The sequence below is a fragment of the Tamandua tetradactyla genome, chromosome X (genome assembly GCF_023851605.1).
Source record: "Tamandua tetradactyla isolate mTamTet1 chromosome X, mTamTet1.pri, whole genome shotgun sequence".
NCBI classification, from domain to species: domain Eukaryota; kingdom Metazoa; phylum Chordata; class Mammalia; order Pilosa; family Myrmecophagidae; genus Tamandua; species Tamandua tetradactyla.
Genome location: NC_135353.1, coordinates 100,367,018 through 100,384,209, shown reverse-complemented (window position 1 = coordinate 100,384,209; position 17,192 = coordinate 100,367,018). Strand labels below are relative to the sequence as shown.

General features: G+C 52.9%; 1 protein-coding gene across 5 annotated transcripts; it reads right to left on the bottom strand.

Moving 5' to 3' along the window:
• Positions 1 to 476: 476 nt before the first annotated feature.
• ZMYM3 (zinc finger MYM-type containing 3) lies at positions 477 to 15,313 on the bottom strand. Of its 5 annotated transcripts, none has more exons than XM_077146127.1 (25): positions 15,239 to 15,313; positions 13,347 to 14,032; positions 12,300 to 12,343; positions 11,894 to 11,966; positions 11,175 to 11,469; positions 10,763 to 10,940; positions 10,199 to 10,417; positions 9,741 to 9,891; positions 9,336 to 9,451; positions 9,092 to 9,178; positions 8,825 to 8,975; positions 8,393 to 8,565; positions 8,024 to 8,189; positions 7,248 to 7,345; positions 7,002 to 7,161; positions 6,611 to 6,723; positions 6,287 to 6,461; positions 5,948 to 6,094; positions 5,504 to 5,607; positions 5,016 to 5,184; positions 4,517 to 4,668; positions 3,817 to 3,931; positions 3,026 to 3,280; positions 2,066 to 2,183; positions 477 to 1,952 (listed from the first exon to the last, which is right to left on the bottom strand). In XM_077146127.1, the coding sequence occupies exons 2-25, from the start codon at positions 14,011 to 14,013 to the stop codon at positions 1,760 to 1,762; spliced, it is 4,119 nt and encodes a 1,372-aa protein (XP_077002242.1). In that variant the 5' UTR covers positions 14,014 to 14,032; positions 15,239 to 15,313; the 3' UTR covers positions 477 to 1,759. The 5 variants fall into 5 exon arrangements, with proteins under 5 accessions (XP_077002242.1, XP_077002243.1, XP_077002240.1 ...); XM_077146128.1 differs by lacking the exon at positions 15,239 to 15,313 and adding an exon at positions 14,788 to 14,927 and having other exon boundaries at positions 11,894 to 11,960; XM_077146125.1 differs by lacking the exon at positions 15,239 to 15,313 and adding an exon at positions 14,788 to 14,926.
• Between the last annotated feature and the right edge of the window lie 1,879 nt (positions 15,314 to 17,192).

The window sequence follows — 17,192 nt, the reverse complement described above, 5'->3', positions numbered from 1 at the left end:
CTGCCTGTATCATGGCTAACTGTGTACGGATCTGTCTCCTTCCTGGCCTGGGAGCCTGTTGGGGATAGGATCCTGGTCTAATTAATCTTTGCCTTCTCTAAGGCATGTAATCCAGGGCTTTAAAAGAGCAGGCTCTTTTTGTATAACAGGAAGGCAGCAATGGAGAAATTGAGCAATAAAATTATGACCTAAGAAACAAAAAAAAAAAAAAGCAGGCTCTTAATAGTCAGCTGTTGCATAATTGTTTTTTCTTAAGTGTTTGTAAACTTGTTATAAAAAGGACCATCTCCTTAGTGAAGCCATTCAAAGAGTGGTATCATAGGGGTACAAAATGATTCTCAGACTGAAGTAGGATACCTCACTTCTTTATACTTTGAGACCTGAAGTTATCTAGCATGACTCCTCTCTATCCCTCACCCCTCCAAATATCTCCCCTAGAAGGTATACCTTCTCTCTCCCCTACAGGAGGCAAAAGACAATTTTAACTCTTTATTTGAACAAACAATTCCAGAGACAGGTTAGTCGTGACAACAGCTTCTCACTACAACACGAGGGCAGGCACGGCTCACTGGAGGGACAGGCCAGGCGCCTCAGAACAATATATACAATTTAAACAGTGGCTAAACGGATGACAGTTATAAAAACACAAAAGGGAGGCTGGGGAACAGCAAAGCCAACAGGGAAAGAACCGGGCACCCCTTTTGCTGGATGCTAAGTTTTCCGGGGTACAAAGGCAAGACGGGGAAGAGGAAAGATATGTCGGCAGTGGAGGCAGGACCCATGCCCATAGCTCCTCGACTGCAGATCCCCATCCTGCATGGCCCAGGGCCCTCCCTTCCCCTGCCCCCCTAGGCTTGGCCTGGCTCTTGTGATGGGGGATAGAAGGTAGGGAAAGAAGTAGAGTGGGGAACCCAGCCCCAGCCCGAAGTTGGAAGGTAGTTTTTGCTTTGGGAGCTCTGCCCATTGAACTAGAGGGAGGCAGTTACAGAAGGGGGCTAAGCATGTTGACACCATGGCTCATGCCAACCTAAGATGGCTGAGAGAGACAAACACATAAACCGAGTTGGGGGCAGAGGTCTGCTCCCCAAACTTAAAGAGTCATTCTCTGCCTTTGGGGGGTGTGTGGGGGGGAACATTTGGAAGTTTTAATTTTTTAATCGCAGCACCAAGGGCTGCTGCTTGCCAGGTGTGGGAAACAAAGAGGGTTCCAACAGCCAATTATCTTACGGGAGGGGATGAGTATCAAAGCCCTGTGTTTTAGGTAAATGGTCCCCTCAGTCCTTTCATACCTTTCACACAAGACCCTTATAGTGTGGTATGGGGAAGAGTAGAGAGGGAAGAGGGCACAGGGCAGAGAAGGCAGCTGGGTTCTTCCCTGGGCTAAACCTCGGAATGAGTGGCTTTACCTACATGGGATGGGTCAGGAAAACCCAAAACCAACAGGACCACCATAACTCCTAACTCTCTACCCAGAGTGTGGCCCCAGTAAAAGGGGGTTCACTCTGAAGCATAAAGGAAATGGGCTAGCTGGTTTTTGCCCATCACTGGGAGACTGGCCCCTGAGTACAGAACACTGGGGCCCTGTGGTTGTCAACCCCTTGTGCCAGGGGTTCTTAGGGAAGGCAGGGAATGGGTGAATGGAAAGGGAGAGTCAGGGCCCTTCAGAATGAGTAGCACTGGTTCCTGGGCTGGTCACGCTGAGGAATGTGGCCACAGGACAGACATTGGTGTGAATTATGGATACGGATGGCACATAGGCTCAGTCTAAGTCTTCCTCCCCAGGACGACCCAGTTCCTCATAAATCTCACGCACAGCCAGAATGCGATTGAGCATGCTTTCCAACATGCTGCGATCCATGGGGATCACGGAATACCAGAGAGGTGACTCGGCGATGCAGGACCGCTCGGGTTGCAGGTAGAATACATCATTGCGAGTTCGGAGGCTTTCAGGACTGCAAAGGCAGGGGGTGGAGATGGGGGTGGTAGGACAGGAGATCAGTACCAAGGCAAAGTGGGTTCCTTGGGTCCCCATGCTGATGCCACTCCTTCAAACCTGCTAACTCACCATTTGGAGAGATAGAATTCATAGAACTTGACAGGACAGCGGAGGGGATTCATGCGGTTCTCACGCTGCTCTAAGATAGGGGCTTCCTCTTCCCTCTTCCGTTTCCCAGGTCCGGTGTCTGGAGAGGAGGCAAATGACCCAGACTCATAAGAGCACAGTCCCAAGGAGCTACCTCCAAAAGTACAGTCCAGGGCTTAGGGGGGAGGGCCCTGAGGACACAAAATGCAGTCTCAGAAAGATCTAGGACAGAAGAGTCAGTCGGTCCCTCCTTCACTGCAACCAAACATCCTGCAGGCATGTGGTTCTACAGCCCTCCCTGGCTTTCACTGCCAAAGTTTCTCTTTATCATCGCTCCCAAGTTGATTTCCGGAAGCAGTGATCTCAGAAGTTACACAAACTGACAAAACAGAGCCTGTTTTCAGGTTGGGCCTGCTTTCCTGGGTAGAGAAAGCGATGATCCAGGCCCTTTGTCCAAGTAGAGGCTTGGGTCCAGAGAAGGGACCCTGGAAGCTGCACTCAGATGGACCAAGAGAAGGGCCAAGAATTCCAGAGCCAGAAAGACAGACAACTCAGGTACAGTTCCTGTTATGCCTGATAGCAAAGAATCACGGAAAGCCCGTCACTCACTTGGTCAATTCTCACCTGCAGCCAAACATACCCAACAGCTTCCTACCTGTCTACTTCTCCACCCCCCATTCCAAAAACAAAAAGTAGGCAAGCAAACAAATTGCCTTGAAATGAGGGAAGGAAGGAAACAGGCAGTTGGGTGACCTCCTATTTATGCAACAGCCACTGCCCGTCAGATTGAAGGACTGGCCTTTTCCACCTTTTCTGTAAACACAGGAACAGAAGAACAGGGAAGCTACTGACCAAGGAGAAGACCTACCCAGCAGTTATGGTGGGGCATGGAAAGGGAAAAGCAGAGAAGGGGAGGAAGCAAAGGAGGAGGCAGCCTCATACCTCGTCCTTTCCTCTGGCGGACTGGGGCATAGTAGCGGATGCTCACCACCTTTGTGGTGCCCCGAGGAGTGGTACATTTGCGGGACTGTCGCACCACGTTGGTGAAGGACAGCTGCATGTGTTCCTCTGCTGTCTGCAGCCCAAAAAACTTAGTGTTGAAGAACATGAGGGTGTTGAGCAGGACAAATGGCGAGTAAACCCCCAGTTGTTTACATTCCCAGAGGTGCTCTTCCTCTACTCGGGAGAACACTGTATCTGCAATGGGCAAGGGTGAAAGACCAGTCAGGAGCTATCAACTGCCCACACTCCTTCTGACCCTGGATGCACGTGCTTGTAAACCTCTACCACCCAATACTCATTCAGCATGTGACCACCGTCTAGAGATCCCTGCCTGATACTTTGTACAGTATCAGGACTGGATTTTTTTTTAAGCGTTCTCAGCTGCATTTGGAGCTTCCCTCATCACCCTTGGGTTACAGGCAGGTAGATGTAAACCTCAAGGAGACCCCCCGCCCCGCAACTTCTTGCTTTTCTTCTTCACTTACCACCCAACCCTACACCATCTTTTGTGGTCCCAGAGAGAGCTCTTCAGACCTAAGTCTTGATCCCCTCCTCAGGTTCAAGGATAGGGACTCCAGCTCTTCTAGCTCTAAACCCTGAGCATCCAGTTACATGTCCTGCCCTCAGATCCCTTGTGAAGCGTGGCAGACCAAATGGCACAGGACTCTTGAAATGGTGTATTAGAAGGATGGAGGAAGGTACATAGGGGTTGCTAAGTCCCTGTTCCTTACTATTGGGAAGGAGTGTGGGCTGCCAAGTACTCAGAGATTTGTTGAGCTCTTGAACGAAAGTCAGGTAGTAAAGGTCCGTGAAAATGTTCACCATTCGGTTATTTTCCAGCAAGTACTGCAGAAAGATAAACAAAGAGACAAACAGAAAGCTAGATTCTAGGTCCTAGGGGAAAGGCAGTGATGCCGCAGGCCCCAGGCCTGGGATCACTGATAACTGAGAGATGATGGGAAACGGTTTCTTGATTCGGTGACCCAGAGTGTTTTTGCCCAGGTAAACCTAAAACTCTCAGGTACCATAGCTTTGCTGTAAGAGGAGGAAGCCTGGGGATGGCACAGCTAGTTCTTCAGAAGACCAGACCCCCTTTGTCAGGTTATCTCTCCCTGTGAGAACCGAATATTACCCTCCACCACTCAAGGTGCCTGGCTCTACCCACCCCTCCCTCCTACCATGGGTTTTGGGATTAAAAAGGGGACCCAGATAGTAATTAAAACTCTCTTTGGCCCACAGTCCTGAAATGCAGCTCTGATTTTAGAAGAGCATCAACATCTCTTGTCCTATTTGAAGCAAGAGGTCGAAGGCAAGCTGCCTGCTTGGGGTAGGAGACAAGAAGAGGAACAGGGAGTGGGACAGAATCCTTTCAGGCGGGATCCCGTTGCTGCGTTGAGCCTGACGGCAAATGAGGCAGTGTGCAAGGGGTACCTGCTGGATGCCAAGACACAGATAGTAGATACTGTCGGGTTCGTATCGTTCACCATTGGGTCGGGTGATTTCTCTCACAAACTGGGCCAGACCATAGTTGAGTTCAGCGGCTGAACAGGCCAAAATATCCTCTTTGATACGCATAGGTTTGGCTGCAGTGATATGGAGTAGAGGTGGATAAGATTAATAAAGTACTACAAGTAGAATTTCCCTGAACTCCACCACTAACCCTTCCATCTCTTCCTCACACTTAGCTCCCGAATAAACCCCATCAGTTAGAAAAAGAGCTCTCAGCCTTGAAACTGAGACTCACCTCCCTTTATTTTACAACTCCTTTCCATTTTCACAGGGCACCCCCTTCAGGGATTGCATCCTCCCTGATCATTCCTAGACATCTTCAGCTGCATCACAGCTCTTGCCTCTCCCTCTTCTCCTCCTCCTCCTCCTCCTCCTCCTCCTCCCCATCCCACCCCTGCCTTCTTTTCTCCTTGGTACTTACGGCCAAATCGCAGTTCATCCCCCTTGCTAGTCTCCCCATTGGCATATTTTGACTGTACCCAGCACTTCCAGGCATTGACCCCATACGAATAGTTGAGTCCAGTACAGCTAGGCTGGCTGCTCATGGAGTCCCGGGAACAGCTTTCAGAGAGCACCAGCCGCTTTTGACCCTGGCAGGGAAAGAAAGGAAGGGTGAGAGGTGGAGGGAAGGCCGGGGGCACCATGGAAGCTAGTCAGGACAGTGTATACCGGCAAGGGACTGATGTAAGAACTCAGTAAACGTCTATGGCACAGAGCCCCCCAGGAACTGCCCTGATAGTGACCGTGAACTGGGGAGAGAGCAAAGTCTGGCTATAGTCCAGTGTTCATAGTGTTGGAGAAAAGAGGTTAGGGAAGGTCAAGCTATAGCTGCTGGCATGGCCAAGTTAGCATTCCCTTCACTTTGGGTCTCTGTCTTTGTCTTCTGGCTCCAGGAGTCCCAGCCCTCACCTTCCTCATAGTTCGGGGAAGGTCCTGTTCAGTAGACACGTCCTCAGGCCCCACCAGTCCGCAGTCAAAGAGAAAGTCCACGCTGGGGTTGATGTCCAAGGGATCTAATAGAGGGGAGAAAAAGAAGAAATCAATTTTTTAGGCTCTTGACCCTGTACTCCTCCCAACACATCCCTGCTACCTGCCTGCTTGACTCAAGGTGGGCCTCTCAGATAGCTTCACTTTATTCAAGAGGAACCAGCAAAGCTACACCAAAAATATGCTTAGAAGTCCGAAAGAATGGACCTGTCCTGGTATCTCTGGCATTGCTCCCTGTGAGAACCTTCTATCTCAGGGTCACAATGCAACACTCATCAGGATTATGCGCAAGGTCATGAGGAACACTGTCTTCCTGATTGCATGAATGCAACTGTACTCAGCAAGCACGCCTTGAACCCTACTCACTCTTGGGAAAGTCCGCCTCCAGGTCTTGCCCAGGCTCATCCAAGACATTGGCCATCTTGACAGCCATCGCCAGGACATCGTCTCGAGCCGGCCCAAACAGGTCACAATCTTCCAGAAGTCCCTCCGCGCTCTGGTTGCTTACAAGATCTGGAAAGCCGAGAAACTCGCTACGTCATTACAGCTCCTCCCCCTGATGCTTGGGGACTGTCAGGGGCCAAACCCCACTATGAATCCCTGTCCAACTAGGAACCAAACTACCACTTGCCACCCCCTGGGGGAGACGAGTATCACCCTGTCCCCACCCCCCACCCCCACCTCTGTGCCTCTGTCCATGCATACCACAAAGGTCAGAAGAGGCCTTGTCTAACTCTTCAGCCTCTGCGATCATTTCGGCCATAGCCAGGATGTCGGCCTCCAAAGGGTTGGAAGGGATCTTCACCTTTAGCTCCTCAATGGTCTCTACAATCTTGTCTGTGCTCTCCAGGGTGGTGGGAAGGAACATGGGCACAGGCACCTGGGGACACAGATCCAACTAAATGCCAAAGATCCACATTAGCAGGTGAGAGGGAGAGCAGATGAGAGTGAGGGGAAGAGATGGTCTCATTACCAGAAAGGGTAAAGGAGGAAAACCTACCACCCCAGAGGAAGGGAGGGGGAATTTACCGGAATAGGCATTGAGAAAGGCACCGGGACTTTCTGGCAGTATAGATGCATAGGCACTGGCACAAAGATGGGTACTGGAATGGGCAGCACAATCACCTGTGGCTTCCACTCTTCTGCCGATGAGAAAGGGTTCTTCTCAGAGCCCCTGCTAGATGGAGCACCTCCTACCCAAGTGGCCTAATGCTGGCTTGTCACTCCCAAAAGCTCTAACACAAGCCTGCTTTCACCCCGCCACCCTCGAAGCAGAGCTACAGACAACTCTGTGGTCCTAGGACACCACATGCATCATGCTTCAACAACCGAAGAAATTCCCCTGTCCAGCTTTCAGGCATGGGGCTGGAGGCCTGGGACAAGGGGACACAGCCCGTGATGTCCAGCTCCCCTAGCTTACCTGTCTGACTTCCTTTGGACTTCATCTCCACCTTACAGGAGACCCCCCGATTCTGCATCAGAGGCTTACACATGGCAGCTTTGTTTTTGCGAGGCGTTGCGGGAGGTGGTGGGGGAGGAGGGGTGGGAGCAGTTGGAGCTGATCGGGTCTTAGCAGGGAGCTGCAGAAACAAAGGAACAGTAGTGCTGCCAATCTCCTTCCCCTCCTCTGAGATGTTTCTCTTTCCCCCTTGGCTTTGGCCCTGACCTTGCCCAAATTCCCATTTTCCTCTGGGGTCCTCACTGTGCTGTTGTTCTCCACTTTGGTTTGAGAGGGAGTCTGGGGCTTCAACTCAGAAGACTGACCTGCAGATCAAAACAAATGAACGCTTGCATCCAAAGAACCAGTTCTCCATTTGCCTCACCTCTGTTCCAGCAGAGTGTCACAAAGAAGCACAACAACCATAAATGGGAAATCTAGGATTTTCCCTTCTGGCCACCCCAGGTCCTGTGTTTTTTAGGCTCCAGAAACAGTGGCCAAGATGATATTTTACTCTTGGCTGCCCAGGAGATGGAAAAACATTACATGTTTTCCACTACCCCACAACTTGAGACCTTCCATTCAGAGGGCCTTCAGGAGTTCGGGACTCCTTGAGTACCCAAGGGACAGGGTAACATTCCAGACTCAACAAAACTCTTCAGTCTTGCTAAAGGGAAAGCGTACCACTGACACTTCCTTTCTCTGAAAACAAGGATCATGATTATCACAACCCCCACACTCTCCATCCAAACTGGGTAAATATTCTTCCCCCCCCCCTCAAAATATATGTACTTTATGGAAAATCAGTACACTCTAACCCCCAAAGCCTTTTAAAAAGACCCTCCCTAGTACTTGCAGGGTCCAGAAGCCAAAAGAGAATACCACACCAAGAGCTCTGGCCAAGGATGAGATGGAAGCACCCGAGGAAGGAGAAAGGAGCTAGGCCTGGGATTAGAAGATTCTGGCCCAGTTCTAACAGCATGGGCCCTCTGCCCGAGACTCACTGTTAAGAAGGCTCTCAGGCCCACTCTGGGTATCTAAGTTGGGTTGGTTCTGTTGGCTGTAGAAACGCAGAAGACACTGCTGGTTGCAGAAATGACGGATCTGTCCACGCCAGTGGATGGTCTCCAGCAACTTCCCCTGACGCTTACAGGCATGGCACCGGGCAGCCTGAGAAGGTTGTCAGAATGGTCAGACCTGCCTCCCTAAAATGCACCAGGCACACTTTCTCCTGATATAAACCAGGCCCCACCCCTTGGAAACTGGGCCGGCTACCAACATCCCCTCCCAGGAGCTCTACCCATACCTTGATCTCCCAGCCCCACAGTCCATGCTCCCTGCTGCTCCCGTTCTAACCTGCCAGCCCTCCGTACCTTGCAATACCACAGCAGGTACTTGCTCTTACAGTCTTCACTGCAAAAATCCCAGGTGCTGCCATCCAGTTGCTCGGTGACTCCACGCTGGCAGGTCTGGGAGCAGTAAGTACAAGTGATACAGCACAAGCCCAGCTTCTTAGTGAAGTCCTGTTTGTACAGCAACACACAGCCTAGAAAGAGAGGGAGAGGGGAAAAAAAGAGGCCAGAGACACAAACTTTTCAAGGTGCTGCACCTGAAACCTCTAACTGTTCCCCTTTCACCCATCTCCCATGGCGTTGTACCCACAGCCTTAGACTGGGTGGGGATGGAGCCTCCTGAGCAGAAGACTCTGCCCCACAGACTGCATTCCACCCCTTCCTCCCTTCCTTCTCCACCATTCTCCATGGCTGTGAGGTGTGGGGCCTCCTGGCCCTTCGCCATCTCCTTACCTTCGCTGCAGAAGCTCTTCTCCACCCCACTGAATCGGAGTTTCTCATGCAGGAGTTTTTCTTGCCGGCAATGCTCACACTGGGACACCACACCCCGAAGCCGCTTGAAGTCCTCACAGCAATCACGACAGCAAAACTGGAACACCTGGTCCTGGGGTGGGGGCACAGGGCGGGGAGGACAGAGCTGTAACATTTGGGCCTGGCAGGAACCCAGAGGAAGGACCCCTTCAGACTGAAAGCGTGGCAAGACATGGGGGGGGGTCTTACCTGCCAGTCCAAGACCTCAGGCTTGCCACTGAAGAGGCTGTGGCAGTAGTGACAGCTCAGGTGAATGCCCCCCTCAGGGCTTGTACGCTGGAGGGAAGGAAGACAAGTAAGGGAGGGGCAAGATGTGCCTGGTAGTGGTGGGGGCGGTCAGGCTTGTTCTTTGTTCTGCCCAGGCCTACCTACCCCATTTCTCCTACCCTCTGTGTTGCTACACCCTCTGTCCCTGGTCCAGGGTCTGGAGTACCTGGAACTTGGTCCAGCAGCTGGGGCTGCAGAACTGGTAGACTGTGCGATCAACCTTGTTGTAGTAACAGGGGTCAGAGAGGCTGCGGCGGCAGAAGCTGCAGGGTCGGGGAGGGCCTGGGGCACAGAGAGAGAGAGAGAGAGACAGAGAGGGACAGAGAGAGAGAGACAGAGAGACAGAGAGAGAGAGAGAAAGAGAAGGAGAAAGAGAGAGAGAAAGAGGAAGAGAGAGAAAGAGAGAGAGAGTACACAGAGGGTGTAAGGCAGTGTAGAGATGGAACAGGAAATTCATGGGAAGATGTGGTTGGGGCCAAGGTTGGGCAGCAGGGATCACTTTAGAAGAGGGGAGTATGGGAGGTAGAAGGAAGGCCAGCAGGGGTCTCAGAGAAGAGGGCTTTGCACCTACCAGTGAGCCCTGCCTGCTTCACTTTGTAAGAAGTGGTACAGCACAGGGAACAGAACAAGCTGGTCTTGCCATTACGATCCACATGTGATAGCATCTCAAAGTTCTTACACAGGGTCTTGCACCAGACACATGGGTACACACGTGTGTTTTTCTGTGAGGATGGGGAAGGAGAGGCTGAGGCTGGGTTTGTCCCTTCGCTTTTATTTTTTTTTTAAGTTTTTTAAACATGAAATATTTCAGGCATACAAAAAAGTATAGATGATGATATAACAAAGACCTGCGCATCTACCAGCCAGCTTAAAAAATAAAACATAACAGATACAATTGAAACCCCCTTGATTATGATTATGATTATTTTTTATTTTTCCCAGCCCTCGACCCATCAGGCACCTTTATTTATCACCCAAGGACCGCACCCCCTTCCACAGCCCTCTAATTCACTACTCCCTCGGCCCCACCTTCTTGTATGCCCCCAAGCAGGTTGTGTTGCAGAACCGCTTTTGTTGGCCCTCATGGAAAAGGAGCTCGGGCCCAGGGCTTCCGGTCTTGGTGTAGATGTAAGCCCCACACTGGTCACAACAGTTGGTTTTCAGTCCCTTGTTGGCCCGAAATTTGGAGAAGCAAGAATCGCTGCAGAGCCGGTGTACCACGCTGCCATTGCTGACCTCGTGCAGGACCTGCCACACACACGCGTATCCTGAGCTAAGGCCCGCTGGCTACCGCCCACCCTGGCACAAGGTCCTCCCCCGACCTCCCCCTAAACCTTCACAGCAGACAGTGGGCCCAGGGACCCCCCAACCTGCACAGCGGGCTGCCAACTTGATGGTGAGGTCCTGGGAAGCAAGGAAGGCCGGCTGCACACATCCTGGAGAAGCTCTATCCTTGAATATGCTCCCTCATGATGGCTGCCTTTCCTCCCCACTCCCCTTTTCCACAGGGCCTGGCCCCTCCAGCCCTGGGATTGGAGGGGCAGGGCAGGCTGGCCAGGCTCTGTAAATCAGCCCCCAACCAGGCTTCCTCACCTCTCCAGTCTTCTGGCATATGCTGCAGCGAGTGGCATCGGCAGGATCCCCAGCCTGAGGGATTGGGCGCTGCTGCTGGGCCTCATACAGGGAGAGGCAGACAGATGTGCAGAACTCATGGAAGGAGCCTCCTGAACCGGTCTGTGCCACAACTGAGTCCTTGGTGTTCCAGATCTCCCTGGAGGTGGGAATAGGTTGGAAAACTTGCTTGGTACTACCCTCTGATTTCATCAGCTTCCACTCTTCCTGTGGGATAAATGACCACAGAGCCAAATACTCTCTGATCCCCCTCCCTAAATGGCTCTCTCTCCCACAGCTCAGTTCTGGTAGGATCTTGCCAATGTCACCTCTGTCTTATCTGCTACTCCCAGTCTGATCCCTCCCCACCCTGTGCCCTAGGATCTCCACGCACTTCTTGCAGAAAGTACAGGTCTTTTTGCCTGAGGGCTTCTTGGAGAAAGTTGTGAGGCAGGATGAGGAGCAGAAGAGCTGAGGCAGCCCCTTGCGCTGGTAGGCTGTCTGCCCCTTCTGCAGCGGTGTTCGGCAATGAGCGCAAGTCATCTTGGTGCCTACTGCGGAGCGCCCAGCCCTTTGTGCCACGCTGGAGCGTAGGGACATGCGAGGAGAGCGCCGGGGCCGGAAGGGCACAAAGTCCTCATCGTTGGGGTCATCTACCATGGCATCAGAATCCTCATCTGACACTGGAACTGAGGAAGTCAGGAGGGGCAGTGAGAAAAGCCACCAGCCCAGCTCTCCAACCATCCCAGGACCAACAGTCATTCAGATCAGCCAGGATACTGGGACACCACTGTTCCCCAACCCCTACCCCTACCCCAACAACACTGGTATCTTAAGCAATGGGTGTCTTGCTCCCTTGGTTGCTCCCTAATTTCCTAGGGAAGAAAGAGCTCTAAGTGAGAAGATTCAGGGCATAGGGATGCCATGGCCAAAAGAGGAAACCCTCCATGCTCACCACACTTGTTTTCAATTTCACCCACTGTCCCCAGTTCCCATGCCAACTTATAGCAGAGAGAGGCAGAATGCTAGACGATCTCTGCCCTGCCACATCCCACTTTCTGCCCTTCTCTCCACCCAGAATTCCCAGGTTACACTTCCTCAAGTCCTACTCACTGCTCTCAGTGGAATCCACAACCTCAGGTTTTGGAGGCTCTACTCTTCGCACGCGCTCGCTTCTCTTCTGCACCTTGGAAACAGGGAGAGGAGGAAAGCTGACACCAGGGGCAGGCTAATGGGCCAGCTGCACTAGCACTGGGTTGGGGAGGCGGGGGCAAGGTATGGAGATGGGAGGGGGAAGGGGGAGTAGGGACCCTTGGCCCAGCCCTTGAGAGGAAGAAAGAAAAGGAGGCTGGATTTTCTCCTGAAGAAGCAGGAGATACAACAGCTCCCACCCTCCTCTTCACTCCACTCACACACACCCTCCACAAAACAACATCTGGGAGGGAAAATGAAGGGCCTGTCCTTCCCAGAGCTATAGGGATAACCAGACTCCTTCCCCTCCCCTCCCCCACCCCCTCACCCTCTCAGGCGGCTTCTCACTCGCCTTCCCAGTCAGGCCATCTCCTGCAAAGGAAGCAGAAGGTAGCCTAAATCTTGAGCCTGCCCTTGCCCACCCCACCCTGCCCCAACCCCCACCTCCCAATTCAGGGAAAGAACTTACTCAAAACTGAAAGGGAAAACTCGAGTGTCTGTGGCTTCTTGGGGCCCCTCCCCTGGTTACCTTGGGCTCTGTACTAAGGGGGCAGGGCGCAGCTACTCTCTATGAAAACAAAAAGCACCCCTACCCTTCCCATCAGCTTTTCTGTCCTCAATCATTGGGAGTTAAGGAAACACAGATAACACACCTTTCATCCAGAATTTGTTTTACCAACAAAGACAAATGCAACCACCCAACAGCAGCAAGGGGGAAAGGAAGTACAAATGTATGGGTAGGTTCCTCTGGCCTCAGGTGGTTGGTTATATAAAAGCCCTAGGACCCTGGGCACACACAGCCTGGGAGAGGAACAGGACTAGGCCAAACAGGGGAGGAACTGGAGCTTCTCACGTTCAGGCTGCCCCTCCCACATCAGAGACACACTCTACATTTCTACCATTCTCCTGAAATCTTTATGCTCTTGGTGGCTCCAGAATCTAGTTGTCATTCATCAAACCCAGAAACCCCACTCCCATTTAGAATAAAACAGTTGCAGAGATCTTAGAACCAAGAAGCCTATTTTCTTCCCTAAATCCTGAGGGATGGATCCTGGCACCAAAAGCCCATTTGAGTAATAATAAAAGGGAACATCTCCCATCAAAACCACTCCCCCCAACCCACCACCCTGATACCTCACCCCTATCCCTCCCTCCACACCCCCTGTGCTTCCCCTCACCCCTACTTTCCTTCCTCTTCTTCACCACATCCCCACTCCTCCCTCCCAAACCTCCGCCTTCTTACCCCCTCCCACACCTCTACTCTTCCCTCTCCATTCTCCTCCTCTCCTGCTTCTTCCCCCAAACACAGAGCCACTCCTCCTTACACCCACCCTCTCTGCCCAGCCTCAATTCATCATCTGATTAGGCAACCTACCTGGCAAGGAAGGGTGTGCAGGGGGGCTGGGGCCCCTAGGTTTGGTCTGAGAACCGTTGATTCCATCCCCCAGAGTCTCTCCCACTGAAGGACTGGGGGGGCCATTGGGGCTCTGTGGCTGCCCTCGGGGAAGCTCCTCCTCCTGCCCAGGGGGATCCCTTCTCCCTGTAGTAATGGAACTGGTCTCCTCCTCTTCAATATGGGGAGACTGCAGGGTTATTGGAGAATCTGGGGCCAAAGGCTCTAGTAGCCCCTGGGGAGAAGAGGGGTTTGCCCCAGTCCCTGGGTCAGGTGGCACCACCTCAGGGGTCTGGCCCCCTGGTCCAGGCTCTAGGGTCTGATCCCCTGCATCCCACGCAAGGGTCCCCTCAGGACCATGGTCCACTTCTGGGGGTGAGGGGGCTTTATAGAGCAGCCCCCCCAGCCCCAGCAGCTCAGTGGCTCCACCTAGGACTCCAGGGTCTTTTTCCAGACCAGCAGGGGTATCAAGCAGGTCCAGGGCTCCAGAGGATGGAGAAGGGCCAGGGGGGACCCATCCTCGAGTCGGGGCAGTCTGGGATTCCAGCAGATCTTCTCCAAATTCCATGTCCACTGGAAGGTCTCCAGCCAGGGGTTTCTCTGGCAGGGTCAATGGGTCAAATGGACTGGGGAAATCACTGGGGTCCATGAGGAAGGCCGGATATGGGCTGGAGATCAGGGGTACAACAGAAGGCAAGTAGAGGTGGTCTTAGCCAGAATTCCTTCTCATGGAGGCTCTGAGACACACCCCAACATCCACTTGGATTTCACATGAACAGCCCCCATCACCACAACCAAAAAGCATTTCCACAGGCTTTAGTCCAAAAGACCACTCCCCCCCTCCCCATACAGCGCCCCCTGTGGGGAGAGGCGTTCCCCGCCCTGGCCCTGTGCCCACACTCAATAAGCCAGTGGGTCATTCAACCGCCCGATTGCAACCCCCACCCCCGACTGCAACTCCCACTTCCCCTCCCCCCTTACCTTTCAACCCCCCCCCCCAACTCGGCCTTAAGAGTCTCCTAGGGCCTTCGCCACCCGGAGGCTTTCCCGCCCCCGCGATCTCAGTTTCTATTTCCTTCCCATTCCCCTTAAAGCCCCCCCAGCTCCCCAGTCTTTACCCACCCTGTCTAGCCCCACCCCCCCTCCCCGCGTAGCATGGTCCTCCCTTGGCCCTTCCCCCGCCCCCACAAACTGCCCTTCCTAACCCCTCCCCCCCAATTACCTTTCAGGGTCGCCCACTTCCTCAACCCCGTCCCCTTTTCCTATTGCTCCCCCAGTCCTCCCTTCTCCTGTTGCCCACCCCCCACCTCAGGCATTTACAGGAAGACATTTTGGAGCTACGATCTCTCCTTAGACCCCCCTCCCGGCTACTGCGAGCTCCCGCCTGCAGGTTCGGTTCGGCTGGATCAGGCCCGACCCCTACCTGCGGCAGGGTTAGTGTAACCGCTACAAGCCTAGAACTGCAGACAGCGATGGCCCCGCGCTCCTTCTCCACCTCCCTCCCTAGCAGCCGGGACAGGGGTCGCGGCCCCTTTAAATGGCAGCGCCGCTCACAGCGCCCAGCGCTCTGCACCAGGCGGGCGGGCGGCGCCAGCAACCAACCCCATTGGCTGGCTCGAGGAGGGGGCTCGCGAGACAGCGCCGGCCCCCGGCGCGAGACTCCCAGCCCAGTGGCCGCCTGGAAATTGCGGAGTGGAGTTTGGTCGTTGGAGATGGAGCTTGAGCCCCCGCCCGGGGCCCCGTTAGTTGAGCAGGAAAAGATAGCCTCTGGAGCTTTGAAGCCCGCCCCCGGGAAAGGCGTCGCCCCCTTTTCACCAAGGGGCCGAGTACACTAACCCACAGAAAACACAGATCTACGCACCTGCTTCCCTTACCTGGCCCAAGAGTCTGGCCCCCGTCACACCCGTGCCCGCCCTACCTCCTGGAGCCCACTCTACCCGTGATCCCCTCCTCTCATTCAAATGGTTCCCGGTCCCCTCCCCCTCCCCGTGTCTCTCTTCTCTTCCCACTCGTGTTCAACCCTCCGGCATCCGCCCCCCCTCAACAGTCACTACCTACGCCATGCAGCAGGCGCCTGCCAAGCTTACCCTCCCCCCATCCCCACCTCTCCGGGGCCTGCCCCCGGGGCGACTGTTGGGGTAATGAGTGACAGCAGAGGGTGGAGGGAGGCAGGGACCCAGCCTTCACGTGCCCCTCCTCCCCTTGTCTACAGCCTCGGGCCCCCCTAACCAGTCGAAGGGTCGTAGTTTTGAGGCGTCTTAAGCTTGGTCTCCAGCCACCCCGGGCGGGTTAAATGGCTCTGGCTCAGTGTCAACGCCTATGCAGTGACCATTATTGCTGATGCCCCCCAAATCCAGGCCCTGCAAAGACACCCCCCCCTACACACACACACACACACTCCCTCAGCGGTCTTAGGGTAAGTTCTAGGATCTTCTTCCTGAGTCCTCCTACAAGAGCTCCCTGCATTATCTCTGGAATAGTTTTTCTCACCAGGGCCGATAGCCCTCCTCCCTCCCTTTCTGTCTCCCGTCTGTCTGTCTTTTGCTTCCACTCTTTCTCCCTCTCTCTTTCTGTCCTTGTCTGTCTCTTTTTGCTCTCTCTCTTCCTCGCGCGCGCTCTTTCTCTCTCTCTCTCCCCGGTCTCTTTTTGTCTCCGTCTCTGTCTCTTCTATGCACGAGCTTGCATGCGTGTAAATACACACGCACTCACACACACACGCTCCCCCCTCCTGGATGGTCCTTAACATGTGGGTGTGGCTGAGGTTGAGGCTAGAGAGGTGGGATGGGGGGAGGGGGCACTAGCCTTAGGCCAGGGCTTTAAACAAGTGTGCAAGGATCCTTTCTCAGTCCTCATTATAGTTAGAGCACTTTACAATCCCTGCTTCTCACCTTTCCTCCCCAGCTCTTAAGGGGTATTTAATAGCTGAGATATTGGAGGAGGCTCCTGCTGGAAGGGAGTTCAGCCACAGAACTTGTAGGCTTGGTGGCTGGTATTGAATACTGTAGCCTGACTCTTTGCCCTCGGGACTTTTCTCCTTCCCACCCTAAGCCTCTCCTAGCCTTATAGTCCTCCCAAGTTTTATCCTCCCTTTACTCATCCGCTTTTCCAGAAACCTTATCCCTCCCAGTTCCTCACATGGCCTTGAGGTTATCTTTGCTCTTTCCTATATACATATAAAGACAAAAGCAAAAGCTTTTTTTTTCCTTTTAAATTTCACAACTGCAGCTTTCTCCTTATCTCAATCAGTGTTCTGTGTACCCATCTCCCACCTTCTGCTTATTTCTATGTCCTTGTGCCTCCCTGTTGTTTTTCAGTTTGTTCCATCTCAGTTGGGCCACCTAGTTCTTTTGTATTATCTGTGTTCCTCATGCTTGGATCCTTTGCTGTTCTGGTTGTGGAGAGTGCTTTGTCACTAGCTTTCAAGTTGAGAGGAGAAAATGGAAGGGCAGTTAATGGTGTATTATTATTTCTAGAGCTGGTGTGGTGTATAAAGTGCTTGAGTTCTAGAGTCAGCTAGACCAAAATTCTAATCTCAACTCAGCCTGCTTTCTAGCCAGATAACTTGGGACAAGTGACTTGTCAAGTCACTGGGGTTTACTTTTCTCATCCTTAAACAGAGGTGAGGAAACAGTCTTAAGTGTCCAATAATAGGCACTAGGTTAAATCAATTTAGTTACTGTCATGCAATGTATGTCATCATTAACAACCACATTTTGAAAAACCAATTACATGCAAAAATACTCATAGAATATTAAATGTCAAAAAGGAGTTAAAATATCCTAATTTTATAGAAAAAAATCTATTTTTACCACGTATGCATACGAAATG

Excerpts from the sequence above, each read along its gene's own strand:
- ZMYM3 (XM_077146127.1), bottom strand. The coding sequence starts at position 14,013 with ATGGACCCCAGTGATTTCCCCAGTCCATTTGACCCATTGACCCTGCCA. Across the intron at positions 8,976-9,091 it reads CTGAGGTCTTGGACTGGCAG|GACCAGGTGTTCCAGTTTTG; the intron begins GTAAGACCCCCC and ends CCCCCACCCCAG. Across the intron at positions 1,953-2,065 it reads GAATTCTATCTCTCCAAATG|TCCTGAAAGCCTCCGAACTC; the intron begins GTGAGTTAGCAG and ends CTGCCTTTGCAG.